General features: G+C 43.6%; 1 protein-coding gene across 3 annotated transcripts in view; it reads left to right on the top strand.

Moving 5' to 3' along the window:
- Positions 1 to 18,343, top strand: part of RAB30 (RAB30, member RAS oncogene family) — a 48,250-nt gene extending 29,907 nt beyond the window's left edge. For all 3 annotated transcript variants that reach the window (XM_057364036.1, XM_057364037.1, XM_057364035.1), the window contains 4 exons: positions 1,323 to 1,423; positions 2,787 to 2,870; positions 7,574 to 7,757; positions 9,790 to 18,343. In XM_057364036.1, coding sequence (XP_057220019.1) covers positions 1,331 to 1,423; positions 2,787 to 2,870; positions 7,574 to 7,757; positions 9,790 to 10,040 — 612 coding nt within the window. In that variant the 5' untranslated portion in view covers positions 1,323 to 1,330 and the 3' untranslated portion in view covers positions 10,041 to 18,343. The remainder of the gene's footprint in view (positions 1 to 1,322; positions 1,424 to 2,786; positions 2,871 to 7,573; positions 7,758 to 9,789) is intronic.
- Positions 18,344 to 19,468: the final 1,125 nt, after the last annotated feature.

Genomic DNA, 19,468 nt, shown 5'->3' with positions numbered 1-19,468 from the left:
GCTGGTTTCAGCCCAGCTGCATTTGCTCCCTTCATCAGCTCTGTAAGAATCCTCTAAGCACTTTGGGGATTTATTGAGAATAGCACCTTTATAATACTTTTCCCCCTGTTCTGCACCGACATACCCCATACTTCTACACTTACCCTCTTTGACTCTATCTCCTTGTTAATTACCTAATYTGTAGGTACTGCTGGGTGAGCAGTCTTGAGGACAGGTCTTTGATGCCATACATAATACCTGGATCCTCTGGACATAGCTGGGTTTGGACACTGCCCTCCTGCTCCCTTGTCTCTGGGCTTTTCTTTCTGCCCGAAATCTCCAGCTGAGTCTCTTCTGGCTGTTGTTGCTTTCCTGGAAGGTTGCAGACCCCTTCTCTGGGTGCAGTGCTGGCAGACCCTGAGCAGCCCTGGAGATGCAGGTGGGGGTGCTCATCCCTCCAGACTTGCTCGGTTGCAGCAAACTCTGCATTTGGTCCTCCCCATGCTGTGAGTGGTGTAGGAAGCCATGTGGGGCTTCCCCCATGCAGGCAACCCTGTGACATTGCTGGAATGTCAGTCTCTGCATCCTGCCAAGGAGCTTGAACTTAGGGCATGGAATGTGTGCTGGATAGTTCCTAAGCTCCTCTCTGCTTACTTTCCATTCAAGCAGTCTGTCTTCACAAAACTAAGGAAAATGATCATAGTAGTAACATTYCTAAAAGCAGCTATTATTTCTTCTCTTATAAAAACCTCCCTTAATGTACTGCAGCTGTTGCCCCACTTTTCACTACACTTTTAGCACATGAGTTCTTTCTTTTTTTAAGGCAAACACTGCTGCTTTTGTTTTTGAATTAAGTTCCCTACCAGTTCTGCCCTAGCCCTGCACTGTGTGYACCCAGTGCCCTCCTGGAGGAGTTCATGGCAGGATTTGGGGTATTGCCCTAACAGGAATAAATTACATGATCCTCTCAGACAATATGACCAAGTCCATGCTGTCCTTTGGAGCTGATGTAGTTAAAAGCAAAACAAACATTTGGSAACATCTAGGAATCAGTGTCTCAGGTTTGTGGAGCACTGCTTGGAAAGTTGAAAAGCAGCATCTCTTGGCTTGTGGGCAGCCAGGTGAGACTGCACAAGAACCAAAATGGGGCCAAGGTTTCACAGCAGCTGACTGACTACGTGGATGCCCCAGCTCAGAATGGGAAGTGCTCTTCTCCCTTATCTGAGGAGCAATGTGTGTGCCAAGAGACCTTTGTTCTGCACATTTGGAGCTCAGCAGGGATAAAAGGGCATGTCCCCACYGCCTTGGTTCACACCGTGTTGTGCTCTCTGTCTCTCCTGCAGCTGCGTAAATGAGTATGGAAGATTATGATTTCCTCTTCAAAATTGTTTTAATCGGCAACGCCGGTGTGGGGAAGACCTGCTTAGTCCGTCGCTTCACTCAGGTAAGGTTGGCCACCCTTTGGATTGTGGGATGTGGGGATGGGGACAGCACTGGGATGGGAGCATGGAGCCTGTGGCTCTGCCCTGGGGGCTCTGCCAGCATCGCAGCCTTGGTTCTGTGTGTCACATGCAGTGCCATACTGGTACCAGCAGCGCTTCTGTGTCTGGTGCTGCACCTGGCCCTGGTCTGGATTCTGTGTTGGCCARAACTCATTCCTCTCTGAAGGCAGAAAGTCCCCTCTGAAAGCCACTGGGACAACTCCTGTTCTGGTGGTGTTCTGAACCAGCTGTAAGGATGAACGTGTCTCCTGGTCTTCTCACCAACCCCTGCTGCACAAAGCTCTCTCTGTTATTTGTCATTAGTAAATAAATAATCTGRTTCCTGAGCTGTCAGTCCAGTGTCTTTTTTAGTGGCAGAGTAGCAGGGAAAGGACCATGCTTCTGTGATCAGGGCAGGGGAAGGCTTTGCATGATGCATTACAAAGCACAAGTTGTGGGGGCTTGGTTGCACTGACCGCTAGGAATTGTCAGCAATTTCTCCTTTGCTGTTAATTTTAGTTTCAAAGCTATAGTGATTTTACATGCTCTCCAAAAACATGTGGTGTTAATAAAGCCAGTCAAACCCAAAAGGTTRACAGCAAATATCTTTGACCGCTTCGGCTGCTCATTCTTTGGCAGCACAGCTGCTGTTGGGGATGGATGTGCCCCAAAATCAACAGGACTTGGTAGACCAGAAATCAAAAAGCTCTCATTTAATTTGCTGTTGCTCCTTTCTGATAATGCTGCAATCAAACATCACCAGCATCGTGCTGTCCCTTGCCATTGCTGTGGCACTGGTGATGGCTGGCTCTGTGCTTCACCCCTGAAATGCTGTGCAGAGATGTGACCCCACTGTTGAGAGCTGCCAGAAATGCCTGTTGGTGCCAAGGGGTGCTGTGGAGGAAATAGGGAAGGCATGAGATTGCAGGAGCAAAAGGCATCTCATCTCACACAGTTGTTCACACATCTCTCAGTGCATTGGGAAGACGGGAAAGGTCCTCGCTTACCCTTCCCCTGCCTCTTCCAACTGCACAAAAGGGCTTTCCCCCTCTCTTTTTTCTTCTTTTTCTTTTCCTGTTTTCCTACCTCTGAAGTAAGGTGACTTGCTACACAATTAGGGATGCATAAAGCAGGGAAAACACAACAGGGTTGAATTATGGTAACCTTCATGATGGGGAAATGTCGCACTCTAAATGTGATGGAAATAAGTGTCATGGGAAGCGGACAATGAATGTTTTGAAGATGGAAAAGGGTGAGGATTGGCACCGAGTGAGAGTTTTATCTTGCTGTAGAAATAAGTTTAATCAAACTCTTGTTTTCTTCCAGGGGCTTTTCCCACCAGGGCAAGGAGCCACGATTGGGGTTGACTTTATGATTAAAACTGTGGAGATAAACGGCGAAAAAGTAAAGGTAGGAGCCTGATGATTTTAAGTGTAAATTCATGTGGCAATACCATAGCTGAGGTTTCCACTGCTGGAAGATACTTGAGGAAGGTTGGAGCTGTCTGGCRTGGCATGGACAGTGCAGGGTTTGACAATCCCTCTGCCCCTCTCCACCATTACCATCAGGATTGTAACAGAGAACCTTCTGGAAGGGAGAAAATGGAGCAGGGAGGTCTTGCAAAACTCCTTGCTTAAGGTTGTGTCTGKCTGGGGTTGGGGAAGCCCAAAGGASCTTTTCAGTGCAGCCTCTGCTCACCATGGTTCTGGTAAGCAGAAATATGTTGCGTTCCCACTGCCATGTGTTTAAGGAAAGTCTTCCCCTGGGAGCTCCCAAGATTGGGGAGAAGAGGCTTCTGGACTCATGTGTCTCTGCACAGCAAAGGCTCATCTTTCACTTCTGCCAAGCTACAGATTTGGGAGAAGGAGAGATGATCACARCACTGGTGTTTGAGCCAACAGGTTGAACTACAAAGAGCAAAGTTCTCCATGTTATTAAATATTTCACCCCCTAAAATAGGGTGGTTGCTACCAAACTGCTGATGGGAAACTGTCCTTGTCCCAAGCTAACTCCCAAACTGAGCCTGAGCATCACTTGGCAGAGAGTTACTTTGCTTGGGCCAAAACACATTGGGGACCAATCTCATGCTTTAATGGGATCCATGGTTGGGTTCCAGAGCACAGAAATGTTGGCTGCTACCACTTTATTCATCAGTAGAGATTTCACTTGAGCTACTGTGACGTGTTAGATGAGAGAAGAGTATGGTTATTTGAGCCTTTAATATCAAGGTGTCCATGGTCCTTGAGCTGCTCCTGGATTTACTCTGCTTTCATGAACTTCAGGGACACCAAAGGGAAAATCATCAGCATTCCCCATGCTGCCTTTATCAAATCTAATGGTGAGCAAATGTGAGCGTGGCACCAGTGAGAGTGTCTGGATGTGACACTGAGACCTTTTTTTAAGCATGTGTAAGTGATGGGATGGAAACAGTGTACTTGGGCAGATTTGCAGCCTCGTTTTGTTGTTTTTTAACCTGTATTTCACCACAGAGGGCTTTTAAGAAGAAAATGGGGTGTTGTGTTGCTAAGTTTAGCACTTATTTTAAGAGCCATGGTCATGTTAGCAGGCTGCCACTCTGCTGTGTGAGGAGCTGGCAGACCTATGGAAAGTGATGGTGCTTCACCAGGAGACCTTCTCAGCTGAGCAGCTGAAGGATAAGAAAATGCTTCACCTGAAAAAGACCAGGGTGATACTCAGCACTTGGCTGTGCAAGTGGGCAGAGCAGAGGCAGGGAAGCAGCGAGGATCACGCGTAGCCCCTGTGCTCAGCTTGGTGGCTGTGACGCTCATTAGCAAGGCTGGCCAGGACGTGAATGCTTCTTGTCCCAAGCTCCTCAGAGAGCAGAGATGTTTCTTTCAGCCAAAAGCAGCTCCAGTGAAGCAACTCAGAGGATCTGAGCTGGTAAATGGTGCAATCACTGCACTGGAGGTGGAATTTGTTCTTTCTTATGGACATAGTTTAAACCAGCAGTCTCAAGACTGTCCTGGTCATCAGAGGGAGAAGAAGAGTCTTGGGGAACATGAATCCCATCTGCTTCAGATACCTCTCCTTTTTAAACATCTGGTTCTCCATCAAATTCTGATGGAGCCTTAAGAACTTGTATAGGAGGTCTGGGGTTTGTTCTGGTGAACTTACCCTAAGGATTTGTCTGYGTTTGAAGTGTTGCTCCTGTGATATAATCCTCTTTTAAGACTTATTTGGACTGAGGGTGCAAAGTTCTTAAGAGAATGTTGGAAGTAGATGTGCCAGTATGGGCTGTCTCAGGGGTAAGGATGGTTCAGGGAAGCTSTGCAAGCTAAATGAAAGTCCCTGCTGCCCTGCAAATATCTGATGAATGCACAAGTGTCCTCTCTGAATCACCTTGGGGCAGGATTATGTGTCACCGAGCCTTAGCAAGTGTGAGCTGGTGTATCAGCTGTATTTCACATGGCAAAAACTGTGTTCCTAAAGCCAATCTCCTGCCCCCAGCAGTGCCATAAATCAGAACTGCTGGAGCTCAGCCTCAGTGACCAAGCCTTGGTGGGARCTCAGTATGGTACATTTGGGCATTGGAATGAGCCAATGGAGTCTGCAGGGCAAACAGATTTTTTCAGAAAAAGAGCTGAAATTTTTTGAGTAAGCAATTCTTGTGAGAATAAACATTTAATGAGTGGAAAAGCAGGAATGAGTCAGAGAAGAGAGCTGCTCTGGCTGTTAGCTCATTTAGCAGTGCCCGAGCCATGACTCTTGCCTCTGTGCTGGGCAGCCTCYCCAGCATGTCTGCTGGGATCCAGAATGAGAGAGCAGAGCTGTTTACCGAAAAAAGTTTTCAGACTTAAAAATAAATTATGGATTTCTGGGGAAAAATACTTTCCAGCTTTCAAAATTGCATTAGAAAGTTAGTGGAGAGGGACTTGCTGGTAGGAAAGCTTGTGTGCAAGCTCTTCCAGGTCTGAGCAGYTACCAAAGCTCACTGCCCAGTGAGCTGAGAGAGCAGTGTGCAGTTGTGGATTTTGATCTGCCTGGCTTCTTTTAATAAACTCCAAAAATATGTGCRAGAGGGCCCACAAATTGAAGTAAAGCAGATAGCAGTTGTCATGCTGGTCAAAGCTAAGCATCCTCAGTGCTGTGRGCAGAGGGCTGTGCTATATGGACCAGTGATCTCATTGTACTTGGTGGAAAGCTAAATATATGTACAAACGTTGGGAGCATCAGCTGACACCAAGCAAATAAACATCTAGGTTTTTTGCAGGCTGAGTCAGACACGGTTCTTTGGTTATTCTGGGGGAAAAAATACTGTACAAACAAAATAGTTGGTGTGAAATATTTTATTTGACAAAAATGAGCAGTGAGGGAAAGTGTGAGATGTGCATTTTGTGTGCAGGAAGAGTTTAACAGTGGCTGTGAGACTGGTGGCTCCTCCCTGCCTTCTGCACCCAGCTCACAGGTAAACTCATGTCTACTCTCCCCAACACAATCTCTTCTGCCTTCAGTATCTGTTAGATTAAAGCAATGGAAGAACATMTTCACATCAAGTTTTTATCAGCTTGGAGATCTTCTCAATAAAGGCAGAACACATATAAGCTGGAGTTAGCCAGTAGACAGTGATTAAATGTTTTTCCTGGTAAACAGCTGAGTAACAACAGAATAATCTGTATCTTTCCATCTGCCAGAGTTTGGAGGCTGGTTTGTTTTAACAAGGACTCATTCATTATCTGGTTTTCATGTGCAAGTAATTTCATTTATGGTTTTGTGTGTCACTTCATGGATACCAGGTTCAGCCATTTAAGTACAACTATTCCAAGAGATTAAAGCACAAAGGAGCTGTGAGCCAGCCACAATTATTTTCTCTGAAAAAAAAGGTGTGATGTTTTTGTTTTTTGGGTTTTTTTTTTCAAAATTATACCCCACATCTGAAAGCTGCTGCTATGAGCTCTCATTTTAAACTAACATATTTGTGATGAGTGGCTGGCGTAGCTCAATTTTGGAACTGGGGAAGAATAAGGCTGCTGAATATATGGAAAAAATCTCAAATACTTTGCCTTTTTTTTCCCAAAGTACACAGGATTTTGGCAGGAAATCATCCTTCCACATATTTAATTCCAGGGAGAGATGCTTTAAAAAAGTAAAAGCTGAAGCAGAGAAATACCGTTTTATCTTGAAATGTGTTAATCATGGGTGTTTGTTTCTTAGACTTCCTTTTTGAAGAATTGAGTTTTGATGGCCCACCAAAAACTATCCCATGATGAAAATATAAAACCAGTATGAGTGTATTTTGTATTGGGAAATATATGTTTTCTTCATGGATCCAGAGGGTTTGGCAAACATTCATGAGTTCTTTGATGGTGGTGAGGCACTGGCACAGGTTGCCCAGAGAAGCTGTGGATGCCCCATCCCTGGGAGTGTTCAAGGCCAGGCTGGATGGGGCTYTGAGCATCCTGGTCTAGAGGAAGGTGTCCTGYCCCATGGCAGGGGGCTTGGAACAAGATGGTCCTTTCCAACCCAAAGAATTTTGGATTCTGTGATGTAGAAGGACATGTCAGCCAATTCTACATGTTGTGAAAGAAAGCAGTGAGCAGCTGGATGAGACAGCTGAAGCTGTAGAGAGGAAATGTGTTCCAAACCTTAGATAAGCCTTTGGCTGAGCTCCTTGTTCAATTCTGTGCTTTCCACCCCTGACTGCATTGTCTCTGGATTGCTAAAACCATCCCAGTGAGCTAGAGGAGAGGTGTTCTTATTCCTTCTTGGGAATGGAAACTGCTATTGTTGGACTTCAGGGGTGGGAGAAGTGACTTTCTCCCTCTAGCCCCACCAGGCTGGCAGTTCTGCCCACTGCAGAGGGAAATGCTACAAGTTGCATGGAAGCTGACAGACCTGCAGCTTCCAGGGCCGCAGTGCCAGCTGACTTTGTGCCTTGCATTTCAATCCACAAGTGCAGGAACAGAAACAAATAATGCTGGGGGAAGGGAAGCCAAAGGGAGAAGAGCTAAGTGCTTTCCCAGCACTGGTTTTAYRCCGAAGGAGAATTTTTTGAGTCAAAATGGTGCTGCTACCAAATAGAAAAAGAAATTAAATAACTTTTTTTTGTTTKTTKTTKKTKTKTTTTTTTTTTACCACTGTTGTTATKKCMAAAGCTGCAGATCTGGGACACGGCGGGCCAGGAGCGGTTCCGGTCCATCACGCAGAGCTACTACCGCAGCGCCAACGCGCTGATCCTGACCTACGACATCACCTGCGAGGAGTCCTTCCGCTGCCTCCCCGAGTGGCTGCGGGAGATCGAGCAGTATGCCAGCAACAAGGTCATCACCGTGCTCGTGGGTGAGTGGCCGTGCCCCTCGCCAGCAGGGTGTGCTGAGGGATGGGTGGCAGATGGAGAGGGCAGCAGGAGGAGACCCTGGCATCTCTGAGAGCTGGGGCTGCAGGGTGCTTGTGCTGCTGCGGTGGGTCTTGCTGCCACAGGGTACAGGCTTGAACCCAGTGCCTGGACCATTCCTTCTGCAAATAACCCCGGGATGCTGATAACAGTGTTCAGGATGCCRTGGCCACTCCTTGAAGTGTGGTCCTGTTTTGGGTCTAGGGCTATTGCGTGCAGAGGGGGATGCTTCCCACCCCTTGGTCWCATAAAAGACTGAAGGGGTGATGGYRCAGCTACCAACCAAGCTAAGRATAGAGCAGTTCCCCTTGTGTGACTCCAAGCTCTGATATCCACAAATATGTGGGGATCTGCTGAAGCCAGTGGTGTCTGCAGGGTGCTGTACCCSAACCACTCTTGTCTTAAGTGGTCAGGATCTGGGAACCACATCAGAACATGCTGGTCATGTGAATTGTAGCATTCATAGGTGGGGCAGACCTGGAAAACTGGATATTCTTGTGTGGATTTTAGGGAAACTAAAAATAAATAACTGAATGTTATGTTAATCTGTAGAGCTTCAACTCATGGCAAAACAGACCTCAGGCCATCTGTCTGCTGCAAGCAAGGGGAAGGTTATTTTGCCTACCAGTGCTTTTCCATGCTCTGCTTTCAGCATCTGATAGTTGGGATTTGGCTTTTAAAGGTCCAWGAATATATAAAGAACCGTGGAAAAATAACTTGGGAAAAGCCAAAAAGTTTCATGCTACAGTGTCACCTTTRACAGTTTGCTATTTAAATGAAAAAATCTAGGTCATTTTAAGACGTGTCTAAAAGTGTATTTAAAAAAAAAAAATCTTCTGAGTTTTACATGCCCCAGTACTACTTCAAGTGAGCTGTGGGATTTTTTAGAGCTTCCATACAAGAAACTCATACTTCCTGAGTATGGCCTGGGTACAGGTGGTGCAGAAATAATTAATAAATGACTAAAAAATGTACATTAATTTTTTCAGTGACCATTAAGTTAATTGCTAGCATCTACAACACAACATATAAATTATATTTTAGTCATTACACACACTTTGAAGATGGTGACACTCATAAATCACTGGTTTAGAGTGATAATCTGTTTAGAAGGGTAACTTCAGTGCATGTAGTGGGTCCAAGAAACTGCTTTGTTGAGATAGGGGATCTCAGATGAGGAGAAGGCAATGAGACAAGGTTTGCCAGTGGAAACACGACCTTTTCTTTCCAAGAGTTCTCACAAAATTGCTGGTAGGAGATGTTTCCTTCTGAACCTGCTGAGTCCATGGACAGAGCTGCCTCTTGTTGCAGATCCTGGTTCATTACCTTTGTTGTAAGATTAATTTATGGCAGAAACATCCTGTTTAAAGTTAAGTGGCCAGCAATAGTGTATGATCAGATCAGATCTGAGGCTTTAATCAACTCTCTGCTGARCAGATCTCTCTGAACCAAAGGGTYGGTTTCTCTGCAAGTGCCCCCTGCCCCAAGCCCATCCCTCTTCCAGCCTCCACAAACAAATCCTATACTGGAATATTGAAAGAGGAAAGCTTCCTTCCAAGCCAGACTTCTAAAAAAGCTTGTAACAATGTGATGAATATCACATTTAGTGTCTCATATGCTATAACTGGCACTTTAAGTGCTCCTCAGAGCAAGCATAGGAGAATTTTCAATAGATRTTAGAATGGAAATCCTTTCATGTTGGTTGATCGCAGCAAACAGATGCACTGGTGCTAAATTAAAGTGAACTGACTTGGATGTTTGCAGGGCATATCTCATTAAATGAGCTGATACTAAATGGACTTGGGTGTTTCAGGGAATCCATTATTTGGAGGGGAGAGCGAGCATGAAGGTTTACATATCCAAACCACTGTCCATACAAATATTGAACACCAAACTCTTATTTCTCYCTATAGACCTCAGTTTCTCTTGGTTTTCAAATCAAATTAACTCCTTTTCTAAAATATTTCATCAATGCAGGTAATAAGATTGATTTAGCTGATAAGAGGGAAGTCTCCCAGCAAAGAGCTGCAGAATTTTCTGAAGCACAGGACATGTACTATCTGGAAACGTCAGCAAAAGAATCGGATAATGTSGAAAAACTCTTCCTGGACTTGGCCTGCCGGTTGATCAGCGAGGCACGACAGAACACCCTTGTGAACAATGTCTCATCCCCCTTACCAGGAGAAGGGAAAAGYATCAGCTACTTGACTTGCTGTAATTTTAATTAAAGAGCTGGCATGTGATTGCCCCTTCTGCCATGGGCCAAGTGGATTTTTTTTTTTCTATGCTGGGATTTATCTACTTGAAGGAATTCCTGCCAATCTGACCCATCTGGCTTACAGTCAGGTTACAGTCCTGGAAACATGGCAGGCTGATAGCTCCAGCTGCATGACAATGTAGCAGAATACAACAGGGTTTAAATTTCATTTTTCTTGGAGTCTGTGGAGCAGGTCAGAAAAGGAAGAGTTGCACAAGTGCTTCATGTAATGCAGAACATGAGCTGTTTTGTTTACTTCTGTGGGAGAGTAGACAAGCCTTTCTTGAAGATACTGAAGAGATCCAAACCTCTCTTACAGAACAATGTGTTTGATCCTTTTTAAAGCTAAACAAAACAAGAAAAAACGCAACAATGAAYGCTGACTTTGGACTGCGCTGGCAATCTTCTGCGCTGTCAGCAAGCGAGCTCTTAGGACGTGTACATAACGTCTGCCCCTGCGTCTTCATGGAGGACTCTGGTGTTTGAAATAAGTGTTATGTCTCTCATTTACAGGCACTTTCATGAATGTGGGATAAACAAAAAAGTTACATATAGCAACATTTTTCAGATTGGAGAAGACATGGATACAGCTCCGTTGCTCCCTTTGGTGCTAGCAGTTCAGCAAATATTCCTTAGGCCAAACATAGTCTTACTACATTACTGTCTTCTGAATGTGTAACTTAGACTGGTTAGGAAAAAAACACTACTAAGCACTGTTCATAAAAATAAAAAAAAAAAAATCTCATTACCTCTTTTTCTAGGCCTGAGCATAGTGGGAAAGGACTGTGTGCTTCTTTGATATCCAACAAAGGATGAAAAGACTTTCCAGAAATAAAAATAAATAAATTAATTAATCATTCCTCCTCTAATTAGTCATGTCCTGATGTAAAAAGTTAGCCTTGGGAAAGCTTATTGGTGGACTCAGAAGAAGTGCACCAGAGATGACCAAAGTCTTGTGCGTGCATGGATTGTGTCTAAGGGTGCAGAGGAGGCACAGTCTGAACTGGYAGTCTGAAATGTGTCTGGCTGAAAAACACAGCATGCAGACACAGTTTTCATGGAAAGGCAGGAATACAAATTTGTAGAGGGTTTTTTTTGATGGTAAGTGGAAATAGCAGTGGGTTAGAAGTGGTGTCATTCCATGTCTGACCCATCCAGCTCTCACCTCATGCAACTGCTCTCAAAGGTGCTCTTGAAGGTCTCTTCTTGRCACCCAGTCTCTCTGTTGGGGTAGCTTTTAGGTTCAGGGCTGTAGAGGCATTTTATTTACTTGACGCTTTGTACCCTTAATCCCAGACTCTGGTGTATATGTAACTCTTTGGGCAGCTTCTTCTTACTGAGCCCCTGAAKTGGAAGCACCATGGAGTTTGTGATGTCACTGCACCTCTAGTGCCATACAATGCATTGCAGATTTACACCTTGGCATGGAAGCGAAATCAGAAGATACGAATGCGCACATAAACAATTATATTTAGGAGTTTGAGTTCAGTTTAGCTAATCTGAAAAGAATCTCTCCTGATTACATGGCTGTGATATGCTGCAATTTAGAGTTAATCAATTTAATGTTATTTGGCTTTTACTGAAGATTATAACAGAGCTTTTGTATTGACATAAAGAGCTGCCAGTAAATACTTCTTGAAAAAACTAGCAATTATAAAAAAAAGAAAAAAAAGAAAAAAAAGAGGCATTTTGAAACGCTTTTTTTTGTTTCCTGGAAAGATTTCTTTGGGCTGTATCATGTTGTGCCTTTGATATGTAATGGGGAGTTGACTCTGTGTCAGCGAGAAGGGGGATTGGTTTGTCATATGGCCATTTTTAATATTTTCTTGCTATTTTTAGGTCACTTTTATGACTAGTGGTAAAAGGAAGATGTAGAAGTTGTGGCATGAAGCTTGTTTGTCATTTAGGTAACATTTAGCAAAGAGCTCTGTAAGTAAGAGATGTTGAGGAACACATCATCTACTGCTCTGCTTTGGTCCTTTTCAGTCTCTGCTCATGTTGTAATCTGGAGGATTTGGAAATGTGTGGAACCTGCTGTGCTGGACCATGTGATACAGCCTGKGCTGAAGAGCAGTATCTTTCTTCCTGAGTAATCCCCAAATTGCCCAATGCAGCTTCATTTGAACTTGTGAAGAGCAGCCAACTCCAAGACAGCTGATTCTGCACAGCTCTTAGCTAGTTCATTAGAGTGGGGCTGAGGCTGTTCCATGGCAGGTAACACTCAAGTCTAAAATCAATACCATATGTATTTAATTTGTAGTAGCTGTTCTCCCCCATGCTGGACCTGTCAGCATATAATTGATAACAAATAGGGCAGGGCTCTTTGATCAGCTTAATCAAGGAGGAAGGAGACTGCCCAATAAAACACCCATGGTTCCTCAGCCTGGTTTCCAAAGAGATCAAAGCTAGGCAGGYACTCTTCATCCCTTCTGAGTACCACTATAAATGCATTTTTAAGTGCTCCTCGCATCACTTCTGGAGCTGGAGCTCTAACGCATTAACATGACTGAACAAGTTGAGCTCGTCAAATAGCAGAAACTGCTAACTTTATTTTCTTGGATATTTACATTGAGATTTCTAGAAGGCTAAATCTTTTCCCAGTGCTTTCCTAATGTGTAAGTGACTATTTTGGAGACTAGCTGCCTACTACCAACCTCAAAACACTGCTTCCTTTTATGGCTAGCAAATTTTTGTGTAAGGACTCCATCTCCAGACAGTGATGTGCTTTTTGTGGCAGGGTGGAGTGCTGCAGTTGGGCKGATGTTCATGTGAATTACCTGACTTCTCCAGTCAAATTTGAACTGGTTCCTTTCAATGTTTAGCCCTAAACATTGAGAAAGAGTTAAAGGCTTAAAAAGTTGAAAGGAAACAATGGTGGTATGTGCAACACTTTTTACGAGGTCATAAACCAAAGCTGCAGTTTGAGACTTGCCTCTCTTTCTGCTGTTTGCAAACACGCCTCTTGTTGAAGAAGCGGTGTTTTAATGTAGTAACTCCTTTGCTGGTGTTACTTTTGTACACCTTTGAATATCTCTGTTGTGCATAGAGCTGAACTTTCCTCGTAGCACTGAGAGTTTATCTTCTCTTCTACAGTCTGATCCGCTGCTGAAGGCTTCCCCGCTGGAAGGAAGAACTTTATCAACTGCAAAGTCTTGAAAACTAAAAAAATCCCAATTATGTGATAATCAGCTCTCCAGCTAAACACTTTACTAGATTTTTGAGAGAACTGTCTGTAAAAGCCTTGTGATGCCTGCTGGCTGGAGTGTCCAGAAGCCATGCAGAATTGATAYAATGGGGCCAGATTTGACTGGGAATGTTCTCTGCTATGAAGAGAGCTAAGCTTTTAGTGTGGTTGCTGGGTTTGAATGTGTTTTGAGGGTGGTATAGTCACAGCCATGGAGTAATCTTATTTCTGGTGAATGTTAATTTTTGTGGTAGTCTTGTAATGAGACCCTTTCTTCACATTTTTAATGCAATGATTATGTTCAAGCAGAAACCAATACTGGATGATCAATAGATGTTTGCTTAATCTAGCAAGCCTGTTTGCAGAGATCAGTAAAAGCATCTCTGAAAACTGGCTGCTCTAAACTCTGATTTCCAGTGGGAGCCACTGATTCAGTCAGCCTGATCTCAAGTAAACCASCAGGCAGTCAGTGCTTCAGGTCACTGAAGTGTGTGTGAAGTACTCACTGATGTTTTGCATTTGGTGTTGACACTGAAGGTTTGCTGAGACAAGCCATGACTCTCCTGTCAGTATTTGTGTTCCCCCATGAAAGTGCTAGGGGSAAAAARTAAAACAACAAACCAAYAAAACCCCTTCRTGTCAAAGAAATAATGTGGAAAAAGTGAAATTATGAACTCTGTAAAGAAGGGAATGCTGGGTGCCTCTTCCTACCTCGAACCCTGAAGTCTTGATTTGACCTCCAGGTAAGCTGTTTGAGCATGCAGTCATATACGTGTTTGTGCTGAATGCTAAATGGCTCTGTGATCATTATTTAATGAAAACCACACATGACAAATTGTCAGGCAAGATACTTTGTTGTTTGCTGTAGAACACATGAAACAGCCCTTAAAATCTGTCAGCTTGCTGGTGCTGTTTGTGTTTTTTTTGGAAATGGCTGTATTGGTAACAGTTGGCTCCCACCAGTCTAGGTTTAGCRGCTAATGGCTATCGAATTCCTCCAGCATCAGTAATAATAGCAGCAGACTGAGACTGACACAGGAGACAGTGATTTGAAAAGAGGGAAAGTCGAAGTTAGTGATGCAGAAGCACGGTGGGTGCACACACATGGGACAACAGGCTTTCCAGAGCTTTTGCTGACAAGGGATGCAATTAGTTAGAGTCAAACCCACTGGGCTTTGCCTTGTTCGTTATCCCTAAGGATTGCTGTTTGTTCAGCTGCTTTTCCACTTGTCTTCTCTTTTCAATATGAAGGACTGTCTGTAAATCAGGCTGAAACATTGAGCTGGCATGATTCCTGCAGTCAGAGACTGAATTCAATTGGAAAATAGGTGAAATTCTCCAGCTATTGAAAGAGGCTGAGCAAACATGCAGGATATTCTGCCCTTTGGAAGTCTGTGATGCCCTCGGGGTCAGATATGGCTGGAGACACTGTCACAGAAACCCTCTCCTGGCTGTGGGACAGAGTGAGTGCCACAACCCTTTGTGAAAGGGAAAGATGACTCTCTGGAGCAGAAAATGCAAGTAAAGAGATGGTTCCACGTGCTCAGGATTTTCTCTATCAGATCTTTTTTTAAAATTCCATCTATGGATTGCATGTTGATTGCTCTGGGCTTTTAGAAGGGTTTGCTGAGAAATTTAGTCTGAAATTCTGCAATCTTTTAGTATCAAAGCACCCAATATCTGTATGTGATTGGCTCCTACCAACAAAGACTTTTTTGAATTAATTCAGTTTGAAAAACATGTTTCTAGAGGATACTTTGTGAATTCCCAGTGAGCAAGTACAGAAACTCTCTGTCCTGTTTTAAATGTCTCTGTACATAAGGGCTCACCAGAAAATACTCTGGAGCCAAAGAAAATACTCTAATCAATTCTAATAGTGAAAACTCTGTTATATCCAAATATTTCCTTCCTTTTTTCATAAACTTTGTTATCTCAACAAATTTGGGGTTTGACATCACCYTTTTTCCTGGCATCAGCTCTATCATCTGTGGGCAATTGTTGTAGCTGCTGTTCACAAGCAGCAAGYGATCACCATTTTGAAGAACAGTGTTGCCTTATGATGACGAGTGTGAGGAAACAATAGTTTGATTTCTTAGGAGCAAGTCGTGCATTCTAAGCAGAACAGCCTCAACTGAAAGTGGTGATGTCTTTGAAATGCAATCATGCACTTGAGATGTAGTCAAACGTACCACAAATGTTCCTGATGGCACATCTGCCTCAGTTGAGGATTTATCTTGGATAGGAAAGTGGACAGCAGGGTGATGATGCTGCCCATGATGCAGGGCTCCCAAAGTAGCACTCTGCCTTGCTTGGACTTACTCCTCTAATCACCACCTCACTCACCTGACCCAAAGCCGCCTTTGCTGTAYTGAACTAAATCAGGCGGGGATAGATCACTGGCTCTCATCACTCACAGATGCCATCACAACCTTTCTCCTCATCTGAATGAGCTGTAACTTAAACCAGAAGTAAAAACTATGCCATGTCAGTCACAGGTGTTTGTTTCTTCCTGAGTGGGAGCCACATCTCCAGAAAAAAAAGCCTCATCTCTAAAGCTTGCTCCTCCAAGTACAGTCAGTGGGATAACTGGGGGAAGATAAYCCAGACAGAGCAGAAAATGAGAAGGCAATGGGTGTAATTTAAGCTTTAAATGTCAGTGAAAATTTAGACTGGTTTTAAGAGCACAGCCAGGGTTAACAGCTCACCTCATCTGTCTGGATGAACAGRAGCTGGTTAACAATATTCAGAGATTGTTTTCACAATAGTAGCTTGCAATTAGGACTTGGTGAATGTGACCACATGTTTTGAACTCTATTCCAATAAGCTCAGAGGATAATTTTAGCTCTGCTTAGTCCTACAATTAAACTCAAAAAGCAGATGCCAGCTTTACATTTGCACCTTTGCTTTTTCCACTTCTGCTTATTTTGGGATAACATTCTGAAGGACATACACACACACTCGTGAGTGCATTGTGGTGGTGTCCCTGGTGAGCATCTTCYGAAAGCCAGTTCCCTGGTTCTCAGGCACAAAATGACATGGCCAAAACWTGTGTCAGTCATAGTTTTAGCTGTGCATGATTCTCTGGGGCAGAGAGGATATAAAAAGTATTCTAATACTTTCATGGGCATCAATCAAGGGCTCTGGAGTGTCTGGTGTCACATGAATGCAAATCTCAGTACTTTTCAAAGCCTGATTCCTTTAGTACCTCTCATCGATGAATCCACTCTTCTCTAATTACTGCTCATGCCTCAAGCACTGTGAAGGGATGATCTGATTGCATGAACCACTGGATCTGACTCCTGCTTTAGGGAGAAAGAGCATCAGAAGCTCATCTTCTATGCCACCTCGAGCTTCTTACTATGGATGTTAAGTTAATAATTCAATAAGCTTGTTCCAGCCAGGGCACCCYGTAAGGAATGTTTCTCTTCTTAGGGAGCCAATACAAGTGATTCAGACATTAAGAATTGATGGGAGTTTGGTGCAAATGAGTTGTTCTCCATCCAGTGAGATTTAGGGTGGTGTRGAGGAGGAACAGTCACTGGGGAGGTGTTATGAATGTCTCCAAGGGCCAAGGTTACATCACTGGCACAGAGCTTTAGTGAATGTAGTGTCCAGCAGTGTCCCAGCAGCTGAGTCCTTACAGATGGGCAGCAGAGGTGAGGGAATGCCATTTTTACATTTTAATAGATGGGGAATAAAATACTTGGTCTGTGGTGGGGAGARCTGCCATGATTTCAGGCATTGCCATTGCCTCAGCTCTTGCAGACTGTTGGGAAGTAAGGGTTACCACACACCCCCACACACAGCCTGCACTGAAGGGGGAAAACTAACTTCTGAAGCCAAYGTTTTAGTAGAGAAAAGGCCCTCTAATGAGAGTGTGGAGCAAGCCCAGTGCTTGTTACTATGCTGATTTGGAGTGACAAGTATATCTCTGGATATTAGGGAAGTGGTTTAAAATATGCCATGGTTTTAGCATAATAAGATGCACTGCAGATATGTCACATCCATTTTATTCTCCACAGCTGTTTACAAATGGAAAAAAAGACCCAAAACCCTGAGATTGGAGCAGCTGCAGTCACTCAGCTGTCGATATGGGACAAGGCTCTTTCTGCTCTTTTATTTCCACTTCACTCTGTTCTGCTGCACATATTTGGCTGTTCTGTGAATTTGCAGATCATGAGATTTTTTTTCAAACTGCCTTTGATCTATACAGAAAGACTCACCCTGTTCTCATTTGAATTCATTAATACTTTGAGTAGGCATTTTAATTTTATGTTTACTGGCTTGTTTCCCTTTGTAATGTTATCTAACTGACAAGTTTGTCGTGCTCTGCATTACCTTTAGACTTCTGAATCTAAAACATTTCCTCTTTCTTGAAAGCTATGATAATTTTTAGAGATGCTACAAAGGCATCTTCATTTCCTCAGGAGAAAACCTGAATTACCCTCAGCTTTGATTACTATCAAATCAACATTGAAGCACATAATTTCTTTTACAGCATGAACAAAGTATGTTTTATACCATCAACTGTAGTTTAAATTGTAGTTTAAAAATCTGCTTAAGCAGGAACAGCAGCATTTTGTTTGTGATTTCCATGCCAGGGAAGTCACAGCGTTAAAGGAATTTCCTGTGTTGGAGTTTGTCCCACAAAGGTCTACTGTCTTTTCCCCAACAATTGTAAATTTAGCACAATGTACAGAATTTTAGCAAGAACCCTGATTCCTAAACATGTGGCCAAAAGGATGAGTAGAGGATGTGCTATTTGTTGATGGAGCACAACAATTTCAATGGAAAAAATGCACTATAGCTGGTCAGACCATTGATCTCGTTGCTGGGGTAGTGCTGTCTTTGGGGAGGGTATAGGTGTTAGCAAATTGCCAAACTGTAAATCATTCACTGTCAGAAACGTTTGGCTTGTCTCTTTAAGTTCTCGTGRTCAAGTGTGGTACAGTGGGCTTGAGAAAGGAATGTGTTTTGGATGACCAGGATGATGAATGTATGATGCTTCACGTTTATTTGTCATGTCCTTTTTATACTTAGAAATTGCTTACATGTGTATCTGTATGTAAATAAATGTTTAATCCTTTCCACTTGGTGTTTAAAGTGTTGGATTTGTTTGTTTTTTGATTTGGACTACAAAGCAAAGTTGCCTTAACTTCAAGGCATTCAGTTGACATGGTTTGACATTGGACCAGCAAACAAATGTCTGCKAAAGATTTTCTGCCTGGGGTGAGCAAGATTTAGAACTGCTGCCAATGGGGGCGATGTCCATTTGCACTAGAAGAGAAAAAAAAAATTCAAAGCAGGAGAAATTACTTTGRAATGTCAAAGAAATGCCAGCATCAGGCACTAGAGGGGGGCCTTTGACAGAGGCACCATCCACTCAYTGCTCTTGCAAACCTGTGGCAGGTTAAACTCTTGTCCTAGTAAGATGCTGGATTGGTGTAGGATAAATGTTCGATGATGGTTGGATGCTTCAGTCGTCTTTCATTCTTTAACCCAGTCACTTTTTTTTTATGCTATTCCTTCTGTTCAGCCTTCAACTTGCTGTTTTCCYTCTCATTGAACTCCATTGGAGTTCTCCAATGACCTGCCTTCCTCAAGGCCTAGAATCCTTTTAGACAAGATCTCCCATTTTAAGCGTTTTGTCTTTTGGTAAATATATCAGGTTTSTGCTCTGACTCATTCTGGGGACCAGGCTTCCTCCTCTGTGCTCTGCTCCACATCAAAGATGACTCCTGCTAGCACTTGCACTGAGAAACGAGCTGTGAAGCTTGAAGACACCATGTGTCTTTTTATTGCCTTTTCCACTGACCTTGAAGTTCCTTCCTTGGTAAATGTCTGACATGAGGGCTGGACCATCTGCTCTTCCTTCCCCAGGAAGCTGGCAATTTGAGTCAGTGAGAGAACAGAGAGGAATTTGGATAGGGAAAAGTCCCTGTGTGCTTCTAGGTAGGAAGGAGGCAAAAGGAGAGGAAGGAAACATCCTTCAGATGCTCAGAGCATTTAGGAAGTGAGTATTTACTGAAAGAGAGGAGGGCTGGAGTGTGTTGCTTTTGGGGACGAAGTCTGGAGAAAAGAGACCAAGCRAGGGGCAGATGAAGAACAGCAGCTTTTCCTGCAAGGAGCATGGAACCAGTGGGGTGTGCAACCTTCTTGTTCAGCAGGTGTAGCAGCAAGGGCAGAGCCTGTGCCAGGCTTTGCCGAGGGGGAAA

This window comes from Malurus melanocephalus, unplaced genomic scaffold (assembly GCF_030028575.1).
Source record: "Malurus melanocephalus ecotype Western Australia unplaced genomic scaffold, MMel_1.1 scaffold_34, whole genome shotgun sequence".
In the NCBI taxonomy this organism is placed as follows: domain Eukaryota; kingdom Metazoa; phylum Chordata; class Aves; order Passeriformes; family Maluridae; genus Malurus; species Malurus melanocephalus.
The sequence above is the reverse complement of the archived record's forward strand: the minus strand, read 5'-3'. Positions and strand labels throughout refer to the sequence as shown.